Here is a 13,717-nt window from a genome sequence, read left to right as displayed (position 1 = left end):
TGCTCATGTGACTGATGATAACCCAACCTTGTTTACACTACCACTTTGATCAGGCTGGGTGATCTCATATCCTGTGGCGATTCATGCCCCTCCCCCTTCCTCCACACCACCACTGAAGAGGTTCACTTATTATATCTGAACCGTGACGAATTAAAGCAGGCATTCATAATGATTGTAGACTGGCTGTCTTGTAGCTTAGTGATTTCATTTTGTGTGTATGTGTGTGTGTGTGTTTTGCAAACAGGATTGTGTGAATGCTTAATGATACTAAAATTTCTACCTGATGCGAACATTAAGTTCATTCATTCATACATTTTCTTGTCGGCTTTGTCCCTTTATTAACCCGTGGTCGCCACAGCGGAATGAACCGCCAACTTATCCAGCACATTTTTATGCAGCAGATGCCCTTCCAGCCGCAACCCATCTCTGGGAAACATCTACACACACACACACACACACACACACACACACACACACACACACACACACACACACACACTCATACACTACGGAAGATTTAGCTTACCCAATTCACCTGTATCGCATGTCTTTGGACTGTGGGGAAACCCTGAGGAAACACACACGAATGCAGGGAGAACATGCAAACTCCAAACAGAAACGCCAACTGAGCCGAGGATCGACCCAGCGACCTTCTTGCTGTGAGGCAACAGCACTACCTTCTGCGCCACTGCGTCGCCCGAACAATCAGTTATTTATATTTATATATTATGGCCATTAACTGATTAAAATGTAAATTAATATTATACAATAATACTTAAATTGTAGAAAATAATATAAAGAAAGAGAAAGTGGATGCTCATTGTGAGATTTGCTAAAGATTTAATATAATAGGTTGTTATACATAACAAGTACTTCAAATAATTTAATTAATAAAATAAATTATAATAGAAATCATAAAAATCAATGTATTTGAACTATTTATTTATATATAGAGTGTTCAGCATATGTAAGTACACTCCTCACGAATCTATCTTTTAAATTTATATTTGAATAGGAAGCTACACAATATTAAATTCAGTGCTTCCCACACATAGACTTTACTTGGGCGGGCCGCCCAGGTATATTAACGGCCACCCAAGTATATTGGTGACACATTTTCACACTTTTTTTATATCCTCCCTAAAATGCCAAACATTCTCGATCAATTAAGCAGTGGACTATCTTCTCTGTTCAATAAATCTGTACTGCTTAAATCCATTAAAATAAATTGATTAGATTCACTGAGAAATGCATGAAAATATTCATTTTCAAAATGGGGTGTACTCGATTATGCTAAGCACTCTATTTTATGTATATAAAGAGGTCAGATGAACAAACCTCTAAGTGCCATCTGAAATCTTCTTCTAAAATTAGCGTTTTCTCAGGCTCCTATGTATTGACTCAATAATTTGACTTTTATGGTAATGAATATGTTATTTGCATTGCTTTTAACATGAAATAACTGAACATAGACAATAGAGGCTGAAAAAAAACTGTAGAAGAAAATTACAGACATCACTTTGCTTACACAGTTGAAGTCAAAATTAGTAGCCCCCCTTTTTATTTATTTTTTAATTTTTTAAATATTTCCCAATCGATGTTTAACAGAGCAAGGACATTTTCACAGTATGTCTGCTAATATTTTTTCTTCTGGGGAAAGTCTAATTTGTTTTATTTTGGCTAGATTAAAAGCAGTTTTTAATAAAAAAAAACATTTTAAGGTCAAAATTATAAGCCCCTGTTGGCACCAATAGCCTAGTGGTTAAGTGCACCGACATATAGCACCAAGGTGCTCACGGCGACCCGAGTTCGATTTCCGGCTCAAGGTCCTTTGCCGATCCTACCCCTCTCTCTGCTCCCAATACTTTCCTGTCTGCAACCTCTTCTGTCTTTTCCAAAAAGAGGTAAAAAAAAAAAAACCTAAAAATAATTATAAAAAAAAAGAATGACCATATTTAAAAATAAATAAATTATTACCCCCTTTTAAGTTTTTTTTTTTTTAATAGTCTACAGAACAAACCATCGTTATACAATAACTTGCCTTATTACCCAAACCTGCCTAGTTAACCAAATTAGCCTAGTTAAGCCTTTAAATGTCACTTTAAGCTGTATAGAAGTGTCTTAAAATTATCTAGTAAAATATTATTTACTGTCATCATGGCAAAGATAAAATAAATGAGCTATTAGAAATGAGTTATTTAAACTATAATGTTTAGAAATGTGTTGAAAAAAATTAAACATTAAACAGAAATTGGGGAATAAAATAAACAGGGGGCTAATAATTCTGACTTCATCTGTATAAATATATATACCTGAATATAAATGAACATTTGCCCATATCTTGTGATTTACTGGCGTGTTTAATTTCTATTTCTGTCTGTCTAAAACAGGGGTTCCCAAATTTGCAAATGTCAGTGACTCCTGACTCCCACTATCCTCTTAGGTGGTTATAAATATACAAACCTTGCACACAACGGCACACACACACTAATAGGCCCAAGACTAATGAGGTGTAATTTTGGAGATCATACTTCATGTTCAGTAGTGACCTGTATGTATATTCAATGTTTTAATGTTAAGTTTAATCTGGTGCCATAAAATCAGTCTGTTGCATCTGGCGTTATTGCTGTGTCTTTAATATAATGTAATCTCCTCAGGGGTCACAATCCAATGGCGAAAAAAAATCGTACCCAATCCCCACTTTAGGAACCACTGGTCTAAAACAATGTTTTGCATTAACCCCTTCAGACCCTGCGTCCATTTCAATAGACATCACATGACATCCCATTTTTCTGAAATTTGGAACATAATTCAGGTCTGAAGGGGTTAATAATGTAATAATATATATGTAGGAATCTATTCGTAAATTAGCAATGGTTTTTGTACAGTAATTTGTGTGACCAACTTGGACAATAAATCATTTAAAGCTGCTAAATTTGTCAAACCATTTGTCAACCAACCAAGTCCCTTTTTTAAACGTTCTAACATCAAAAATGGTTAGAGATTTAGAGATTAAGATCCCAGGATGCATTTGAAATTGTAATAAAATATAAGTGTCTGATAACTGACACTGACATTGTGGATCCCTGGAGAACAGAAAGCGACAGTGTGATGCAACTGTTGTATTGTTGTGATCGGCAGTCAAAGGGAGAGAAATTGAAGTGTGCCAGTGATGAATGTGTGTTTTTGGAAAAAAGCATGTGTTTTCCAATTGACCCCTTTTCATTCTGCTCAGCCAGACTTTCTCTGAGCCTTAACTCTGAAGTAGTTTTGGTGCTGTTTGGAGCCAAGCATGAGATCTCCCCAGCAGTGAGCGAACGCAGCATAGAGTCTGAAAATTAGTCCCGACAGTCTCATCTCAGGCTCGTCCCAGCCCTCTTTCTTTCTCTCTCGCAGATGATGATGATGATGATGATGTCAAAGCCCATTTTGTTCAGATGCAATCCTCTAATTTTCCTTTTCCTGTTTCTTTGCTGAAGGTTTAGATGCCCCAGACGCAGCTGGAGCGAGAAAACGCCTCCTCCATCTCGCGGCCGCCATCGCTCTGAGTCCTCTGCCATCCCGTCCGTCATCTGGAGGGGGAAAAAAGTCATCAGCTTGCAGGAGCAAAAAAAGGGAGCTCTGTTTTTAACCTAACAGTGGCTCTCATTTTGTGAAAGCAGCAGACTAGGCTTGTGTTCCTGCTTCAGAGTGTGGTGTGGTGTGGAGCGAAGCGGTCCGGGGAGTGCGTGGAGGGGTAGGAACCCTCTGCCTGTCAGCCTGTGTCCTCCCCTCTCTCTCTCCCGAAAAACACCATGACCACTGTGGTCCAGGCCAACGAGCTTGTCTTTGAGTTCGCCAGCAATGGGATGGATGAAATCAATCAGGTACAATACAGTCACATTTGTTGTTTTTTTCTCTTCCTCTCTGACTTAAAGAAATATTTGGCTGCCTCAAATGTCTGGGTACTTCCAGGCCAGGTTTCATAAAGGAGATTTAGCCTTTTTTGGGGAGGTTGATGCTGGGCATGATGGGAAAGGAGGGAGGATGGTGGAAAATGAAGAGTGCATAGAGAGGGTTAAGAGATGACTGTGGGCTGCTGGCAGTGCTCTGATGGAAAGACTGAGATGTAGGAATCGCCAGGCAGTCTAAACGCTGTGTATTTGCATACTTTATAAGAAAACCATTTTGTGAGCGTCAGGATGATTAATTTTGTTACATACATGGGTCGATAAAAGTATTTTACTATTGTTCACTTATCCTGGTTTTTTACATACTGATGTCTGAATTAGGTTTCATTTTATATAGTGCAAATTAGGAATGTCATATTGACAAAAAATAAATAAAAATCATAGTCTTAACACATCTAAAATCATAACACTTGATTTTGAAAAATGATCATTAAAATATTTTGCTAGGTGTGTTTTTGTGCTGGTATCTTGGCTGGTTTAGGCCTGGTTTAAGTAAGTAAGGAAGTAAGTAAATAAGTAAGTAGGTATATAAGTAAACAAGTAAATGAATAATTAAGTAAATAAGTAGGTCAATAAGTAAACAAGTAAATAAATAAATAAGTAAACCATTAAGTAAATAAGTAAACAAGTAAATAAATAAATAAATAAATAAATAAATTTATAAACAAGTATACCATTAAGTAAACAGATAGACAAGTAAATAAATAATTAAGTAAATAGGTAGATAAATAAGTAAACAAGTAAACAAGTAAATAAATAAATAAATAAATAAATAAATAAATAAATAAATAAATAAATAAATAAATAAATTTATAAACAAGTAAACCATTAAGTAAACAGGTAAACAAGTAAATAAGTAGGTAAATAAATAAATAAATAAATAAATAAATAAATAAATGAAATGAATAAATTTCTAATTTAGTAAACCATTATGTAAATAAGTAAACAAGTAAATAAATAAGTAAATCATTAAGTAAACAAGTAAATAAATAAGAAAGTAAACAAGTAAATAAATAAATAAAAAGTAAGTAAATAAATAAACAAGTAAATAAGTAAGTAAATAATTAAATAAGTAGATATACAAGTAAATAAATAAATAAACAAACAAGTAAATGGGTAAACAAGTACATGAATAAATAAATAAATAAATAAATAAATACATAAATACATAAATAAATAAATAAATAAATAAATAAATAAATAAATAAATAAATAAATAAATAAATAAATAAATAAATAAATAAATAAATAAAAAAAAGTAAACAAGCAAGTAAATAAGTAGATAAATAATGAAATAAAAAAAATTAGACTGGCAGTAGGTGGTTGCAAGTCTTAGTGCTTTATTTTATCATTTAAACATTCCTCATTGATTTCTAAACTTAAAGTGAACATCATTGTCAACATCTTCAAAAACATCATTGAATAATTGACTCATTCAGCAATAGATTCATTCAGCAATGGAACAAAATTGCAGTGTTTCTCGTTTCAGATAAAGAAAAAGAAATCCAAAACAGAAAATTCCATTTCAAACTGATTTTTTGTATGGGGGTTTTGTATGTTAGTAATGGTGACAACATTTAATCACACAAAAAAAGTGTCTCAACTCAATTTGTAGCTTTTTTGTTAGATTACCTGAAGCTGATCATCATTGACTTTGCTTGTTTCCAATTATTTTTCCAATTAATTATCGCCTTGTCAATAGATCCAGAAATTTCCATATTCATTGGCATTTTTAGAGGCCGAAGTTTAGTAAATCAGGCCCATGAAATGATGCAGCATCAAATGCTGATATAGCTTTTTAAGAACTTTACTTCTCTAAGCATTTTCTACCAACTGTTTTGTTTTTCACTTTTCAAGTATTAAATAAAGACAGTTTTCACGTAAACACATTTTTAAAAGTTTGACAACCGAAAAGTATTTTCATTTTGAATTAAATAGAGATGGTCATATTTAGCTGGTTTAAAGTCTTTAAGGCTCACCATGGTTGCATTTATTTAATGAAATATATGTAAGTAAATCAAAAGGTTATTATTATTTAACATGTATTCACTATATATTAGCTGTACTATGAACGTTTCAGCATCTGTCTTAAGAATCATCCTCAAGTAATCATTCCAAGATGGTACTCAAGAAACACTTCTTAACATCTTGATATCATCGGTTACATTTTTAAATGAAAAAATGTGGTGCACTTTAATCATTTTTAATCTTTAATGAATAAAAAAAAATATTTATTTGAAATAGTAATGTTTTGTAGCATTATAAATATCTTTACTGGCACTTTTATTCAATTTAGTGTGTCCTTTCTGAATCAAAGTATTGCTGTTTTACTGACCCTTTTTTGAACTTAACAAAATGACCTACTTTTTTGTGTTTTTAATTGACGCATGCTTTTGCAAATTCTTCCTTCAGTAATAAATAAAACCTGGTTCCATATTTCTTTGTATAAATCAACATTTTGAATTGTGGCTTAACTATTTTTCACTCCACTGCATGTGTGTATGCCATGCTGTCGCGCTCATGTATTTTAGTTTGTTCTGTCTGAGTTCAGATGACTTCTGAGTGTTGATCTCAATCTTAAGTGTGTGTTTGTGCAGTCGTGTGCATGAATCAAGTGTGACAGGTCTTCTATCCTATCCCATGCCTCTTCACTCGCAAACTGAAAGAGAACTGAAAACCAAATTCAGGCCCAACCTGCCCAACTTGTTGCGATTTAGAAGAAGAGTGGCGTTCCTCCCAGAAATCTATTATTGTTTCTCAGTCACTCCCTAAATCCCCCCACTCTATCACTAAACCATCAGAAATACACTCCACCAGTCACCCCACAGTCTCAGATGTCTTCTGCCGCCCACTACTAACAATAGAAATGCTTTCATGGAGACCAGCCTCACCGCTTCTCAGTGTCTGTTGGCTTTTCCATGCACAAGTGCAGTGAAATGTATCTTTCTGCTTCTCTGGATCATAATGATTAGCCATGCTGGACTTTGCAGAGTCAATAATTAGCCCGTAAGTCAAGTCGTCTTGTAATGGGAGTGAAATGATATTAAGCCGCCGTGTCGGAGTTCAGCTTCTGCACGCAACAGCAGTTGTGTATTAGATTCAGATCTACACAGTCATCCTACTCACTTTATCTTATTAACTAGACAACATCATGGGTTATAACCTGCTAAAGGTTAAAGCAAAGTAAGAAAAAACAGGTAAAACTAGATTATTTACACATTACCTCAGTTTTAATATGTATGTAAACACACTTACCAACATTCTGACAGCTCATTCAGTGTGCGCTTGTCTCATGTGCAGGCCTGTTGATGTCAAAACAAGAGAACTTCTTATGTAAACAAGGGTTTTGTGCATCGTCAGGACTCTCTTGCAATTTCAATCTGGAAATTTAGCATGAGTTTATTTATATGTTGGGTTGTATAAATGCACCTATTGCATATTTATGCTCCGACTATAAGTATCAGTGTAATAAAGAGGAGATCAGTGATGACTTGAGATCAGTGTTTGTAATATTTCCATAATTCTGCTAGTAATTACATCAAATACAGAATGCTAAACCTGCTCATCATGGGGTTTTTAAATCAAAACGTGTGATTATCTCGGTTTTAAAATGATTTCAGAGGGTAACAGTGAATTGGGAGATTTCAAACATAGAAAACCTATCAGCTTAAGCTGGACTTTTCAGTGTTGACTAAACCAATAGAGTCATTTAGTGTGTAACAAAGGAGAGCTTGTTTACTATAATTAATCAGACATCTCATCTCTGCATGACAGTTTATAAATGAACACAGACACACTTTGTGCACCTGCTCCAACATTAGTAGAGAATTTTTTACATGCAAATTTACACACCTGTTTGGGACTTTTTTGAAAGATATTTTTCATGAAATATATATATTTGAATTAAGTGATGCAGCAAGGGCATATTACATATCTCAAAAGAGAGTAAAGATATTTATCATGTTAAAAACAAATTGGGCTCTATATTACGCTTGGGCGGTAATACGATATTATGGTATACCGCGGGATCTAAAAATAGCAATGGTATCAATTTCAATACAGTTATATCGGCATAAAAAACAATGCACTTAAATAGGAGACAAGTATTAAATAATAAATATTAATTATTAAATGGCTACAAATGCGCATGCGTGTTTGTCATCACGGGACAGTGTGGAGAGAGAGAGAGAGAGAGAGAGAGAGAGAGGTGAGGTAAGGCTAGTCGCACACCTAGTGACCTGCAGTTTGGCAGTATTTCCAGTTTCGACCGTACAAGAAGGGTGACGTGGTAAAGACGAACTAGAGGTCTGCATTCCCGCAGCTGTACCGCGGGAGCCGACCAGATTTCTTGCGTTTCGGGAATAAATCTCTGAATAAAGCACGGGAGCAGTCTACACTGTAAAAAATGTTGGGTTCACAGAAATCCTTCATGTTGTCATGACACAAAACGGTTGTTTTTACAATTTAAGTGGATTGAACATAAAATGATTACCGGTAGTTTGTCACACAAAAAAAAACTCTAGAATTGCGTGGATTCAGCTCATTTCAAGTTAGAAGTTTGAACAAGCTGTAAAAATCTTTTTTTTTTTTTTTTTTGAGGGCATGTTCTTACATCAAAATATAAATACAAAGTACTTACTGTGTTCATAGTGGATTGCAGAACTCTTATGGTGAAGTGGGATATAGTAAGGTTAGGGACACGTTTGGTGGTAGGGGTAGGTTTAAAGGTACAATAAGTACATTGTAACAAATGATTATTTCCAGTGTAAGTACATATTAGTTAAGGCCACTTAATATAAAGTGGGACCAAAATAGATATAAATGATTTCAAATAAATGCTCTTAGCATATAATACATGATGGAGAAGCTGTTTTCCAAATTGACTATAATAAGAAAAATCAATTCAGTATATTAGAAGGATAATATGATTCTGTAGCTGTTGGTGTTTTTGGGTTCGAAGTATTAGCAAGTTAAAAATCTCTTGCAATCAAAGCAATTATTTAAAATTACTTCAATTGTTTTCCAACATTAATATTTTTTTGCCATTTTTTTGATTAGATAATGTATCTTTGGTAAGACCACTAAAACAATTCTACCAAACTTTTCTTTGTTAGAAAAGTTTTTAGGTATCAATTTTAATTTGATCTTTTTAAAAATTTGTAATATTACTAATGCATTTACGGTATATTCAATTTTATTTGATTACATTAATGCAACTTTAGTGAGTCTTAACAGACCTAAACTAGTCATACAGTAACCAATTGCTTTTTTTTTGTATTAGAGCATGTCACCAAGTACACGTATGCTAGCAGCCCAGCACAGATCGATTCTTGCTGTATTGATTTATCCACAGTACTGTATTTTTGATCAAATAAATGTAACTCTGGAGACTATAATTGAGATTAGATCATAAACTCATAGTTTTGTAAGTTTTTTTTGTAAGTAATGAAATATGTTTTCTTAAAAATAAAAAGCATTTTTTTAAATCACGTACATTGTAAAAAGAAATCTGTAAAATTGAAGGAAAAAAAATGACAGCTGTGGTACCATTAGCTTTACCATTAAAAATAGGGTACAAACCACAAAATAAATGTCTTAATTTTACTACATACCACATTTCTTTAATTTATTAGTGTTAATACATCAGTATTTTGAGATACTAACATCTACACATCACATCCTTTACTACACAGACAAAACTACAACTGTAGGCATATAGTGATGAGAAAGTCATATAATGAACAATTATATCAGTCATATCAAACAACTTTTGCCACAAGCAGAAAGCACACTAATATATAGAACGGGTGGGCGATTAATTTTTCCAAGGGGCCACAAGACCAATACAGTTCATTTGTGTAAAAAAAACATTATGTGAAACGATTCAATGAACATTTATAAAAGCTCTAAAGTTTTAAACATTATAAATTTTACACTAAAAAAGTGTTTTAAAGACCGGCATCACAATATTAACTTCATAGAAATGCCATGGGGTTGCTTGTTTGATTGCTTCATTCATTCATTTATTCATTCATTCATTCATTCATTTATTCATTCATTCATTCATTCATTCATTCATTTATTTTTCAAGTGTACTGAAGTCAGGTTGAATGTGAGGTGGATATGTGATGTAATGATCATCACTGAGAGATGATCTGTATCTGTATTTTGTTAAATCGTTTATCTAAGGTAATTAGTCTATCTTTATTAATGTGTAATTCCATACAAAGTGTGAAGTTGCCTGGTTGGTTCCTGTCACATTCACTCAAGGCACTCTGAAATGTCTAGATTTTTTTCAACTCGCGGTGCCTGGAAAACGTGAGCGTGACATCCCGCATATGGATCCCTTCCTATTTGCACACTGAACTCAATGGTGCTCAATGTCATTCTCACTATACTAAACACCACCATGGTAACAATTATATAAAATGAAGTAATAAAATAAACATTATTTATCAACTAAAAAGGGCCATAGTAATGTCAACAAAAAGCAAAACAAGCGAAGTGACGTGCGGGGAATTCTGGGAAAGTTAATTTAAGGTTATTCATTTAACAAATCAGAATTATTATCTCTCCTGTAATTTTTTTGTTCTTTAAATATTTCCCAAACTATGTTTAATAGAGCAAGAAAAATTATATAGTATTTCCTATAATATTTTTTCTTCTGGAAAAAGCCTTATTTGCTTTATTTTGGTTAGAATGATAGCAGTTTTTAATTTTTAAAAAAACATTTTAATGTCAATTTTATCAGCCGCCAAGCAATATTTTTTTCAATTGTCTACAAATCAAACGTAATTACACTTACTTGCCTATCAACCTAATAGACCTAGTTAAGCCTTTAAATTAGCTCAATAATAGTATCATGAAAAATATCTAGTGTAATATTATTTACTGTCATCAAGGCAAGGATAAAACAAATCAGTTATTAGAAATTAGTTATTAAAGCTATTATGTTTAGAAATGTGTTGAACAAATTTTTTCTCCGTGAAACAGAAATTGGAGAAAAAATATTTAGGAGGGCTAATAATTTAAGAAATAAATGGTGTTAACCAGGTTCCAGTTTTTTTTACTATAGCAGTTAACAATACCTTTGAAATCACAGCCATATTTTTTACAGTGTACCATATGTCAGCACAGAATCATCTCTGCCTAAGTTCATCCACAGCATGTGAAAACACCAGCTCTACAGCAGAGTCAGGCTTACATAACTTGTCTTTGCTCATCTCTCCACATCATGTATGACATTGCACCACTTTAGCGGTCAACAGACTTATTACTTATTGCTGAAAACCAGTCACTTCACACCTAGTTAATGCACGGCGTTCGAGAATCTGGTGTCCGACATTGCAGGTGAGGGTCTTGTATTGCGTCAGTGGGTTTTACATCAGAACTGGCGTCTGGTAAAGCAGAAGAGCGTTTAACTGTGGAACATGCGCATGCTATCGGGTTTATGCACACATTATAGGAACACGGAACTCAAATATGCAAACAACTGATCTTTATCTGATGTTTCCCTTTTAGAAATGTGGTTGATTATTGAGAAAAAAAGGATGTAACAGGTTTATGGCAGTCTGTTGTGAAACTTTAAGCTAATCTGCAGGTTAAAGATCATAAAGTTTTCAAGCATCAAAAATAGTGAAATACAGGAATATACAATGTACATTTTGATTCACATGAGCATCTTAAGGGATGTAAACAAAAATAATGGTCCCAACGTACTTCCTGTTTTACATTTTTAATTTTCAAAGCTTCCAAGAATCCAAAAAGAGCCACATATTGATAAATAATGTTATGAGAGCTGTTTTAACATTAAATTATGATTGAATTGCCTCTTATTATACTTATGAAATAGTTTGATAACAAGCTGGACATGTTCATGGGCCAATGACATGAGCACATTGAAATGGTCTATAGAGGCATTCAGTGAAATTTTATTTTATATACCAAATATTTCATCTGTTATATTTATATTGATTTATATTTCAGGTAAATGCTTTTATCAAATATTAAATGCTGATAAAATGCAGATTTACTGTTTTCCAAATGGACAGAAAAAAAAACGCAAATCACAATATTAGAATATCTGATGTGAAAATACCAAAGAAAATCCAGTTTATATACCAAAAAAGTCTTATTTTTAGGACTAATCATTTATTATTGGTTTAAAACTATTTAAGTATCACAAATCAGACTCGAAATACTAATTATTGAGAATTATTGATCTTCGTACTTGCCCTCCTACAGACTGCTTATTATGTTTAACTATACAGTTCTCTGGGCCACTTGAATATTTTAACATAATGTCGTTTGATCACATATTCTTCAAGATATCGTTTATTGATGGGATAAAACTATTTAAGTATCACAATGCAGACACAAAATACAAATTGTTTTCATGAAAATCTTAATCTTCATACTTGTCTTTCTTCAAACTGCGTACCATGTTTTTCTATAAAGTATTTCAGGACACTAGAATATTTTAACATATTAACATAATAACACTTATTTTTTAATATTTTTAAATGGTCAGAATAATTAAATTTCATTTTACATAAACATATGTAATGCTATTAGACCCATATTATGGTATTATAAATAATTCTCAAATAGTATTACTTTAATATCAAAGTAGATGCTTTACCTGCATATAACATGCATATACTGACATGCATCATTTCAGTGCATTTTGAATCCATTGCAATATGTTATAAATCCCAGCAAACACAATGTCACAAGACGTTAATATTAGGTTAGATTTAGGTACGATGTAGGTGATGTCAGGTCTCCAAAATTTAATGTATGTCATTTTGATGTAATGATGTTAAATGACGTTAATATTTGGTTGATTTTAGGTTGCACTGGTAAGTGAGTAAAATCCAACATTGAGTCAACATCTTAAGCCAACATCATATTGATGTCAAATACTGACATTTATTCGTCAGGCATGGCAGCCAAAGTCCAACATCTCATAGACGTCATAGTGGTTACGTCTACACAATGTCAAGCTGTAACATCATTAGATGTTGATATTTGGTTGTTTTTAGGTTGTGTCGAAAAGTGATCAAAATGGAAAGTGCAGTGGAGTTTTAAACGGTTATTTCACCCCCCCCAAAAAATTATGTAATCACTATTTACTCTCCCTCAAGTCATTTCAAACCTTTTTGAGTGTCCTTTTTTACTGTTGAACTCAAAAGAAGGCATTTTGAGACATCCATTGTAGTAAAAACAAACACCATGGAATTTAATGCTTACTGATTTCCAACATTTTTTCAAAATATCTTCTTTTGTTTTCACCTAAAGAAAAAAAGTCAAACAAGTTTGGAACAAGCAAATGATGACAGAATTTTCAGCTTTTGGTGATCTATCCCTTTAAATGTGTGAAGACTTGCATGTTCTGCTTTAGAATTTACATGTCATGCTGTATGAGAGAGGCTATGTAAACCGCTCACCAATGATTTTTGCATAATTCTGATATTTGATGTCTGTAGTTTAGCAGTACGGCAGAACGAGAGGGTGAGACTGAACAAATGCACAGAACAAGACTATCTCTCCTGCTTACTCAGCAGTCAGGGCATGTGGGATTCACCAGTTTCTGTTTAACCTAGTTAAAACTTTACTCTTAGCACACTTGATGAATGATGCACACTGAAATGTTGATTGGTGGTTTATGCCATTATTCAAAGGTTTGGGGCCTGTAAGAATAAATTATCATTTTTATTGAGTAAAGATGGATTAAAGGTATCACAAATGGCTTTTAAGACATTAAA

The 13,717-nt window shown here is 33.2% G+C and overlaps 1 protein-coding gene across 13 annotated transcripts in view; it reads left to right on the top strand.

Moving 5' to 3' along the window:
* The window catches only part of elf1 (E74-like ETS transcription factor 1), a 104,670-nt gene that overhangs the window by 72,470 nt on the left and 18,483 nt on the right, over positions 1–13,717 (top strand). For all 13 annotated transcript variants that reach the window (XR_015506609.1, XR_015506608.1, XM_087280098.1 and 10 more), the window contains 1 exon segment: positions 3,480–3,866. Coding sequence is in view for 11 of the 13 variants with exons in the window: in XM_087280098.1 (XP_087136224.1) it covers positions 3,795–3,866 (72 nt within the window). In the remaining 2 variants the exon portion in view is untranslated.

The sequence above is a fragment of the Danio rerio genome, chromosome 14 (genome assembly GCF_052040795.2).
Source record: "Danio rerio strain M-AB ecotype USA chromosome 14, GRCz13ab, whole genome shotgun sequence".
Taxonomy (NCBI): domain Eukaryota; kingdom Metazoa; phylum Chordata; class Actinopteri; order Cypriniformes; family Danionidae; genus Danio; species Danio rerio.
The sequence above is the reverse complement of the archived record's forward strand: the minus strand, read 5'-3'. Positions and strand labels throughout refer to the sequence as shown.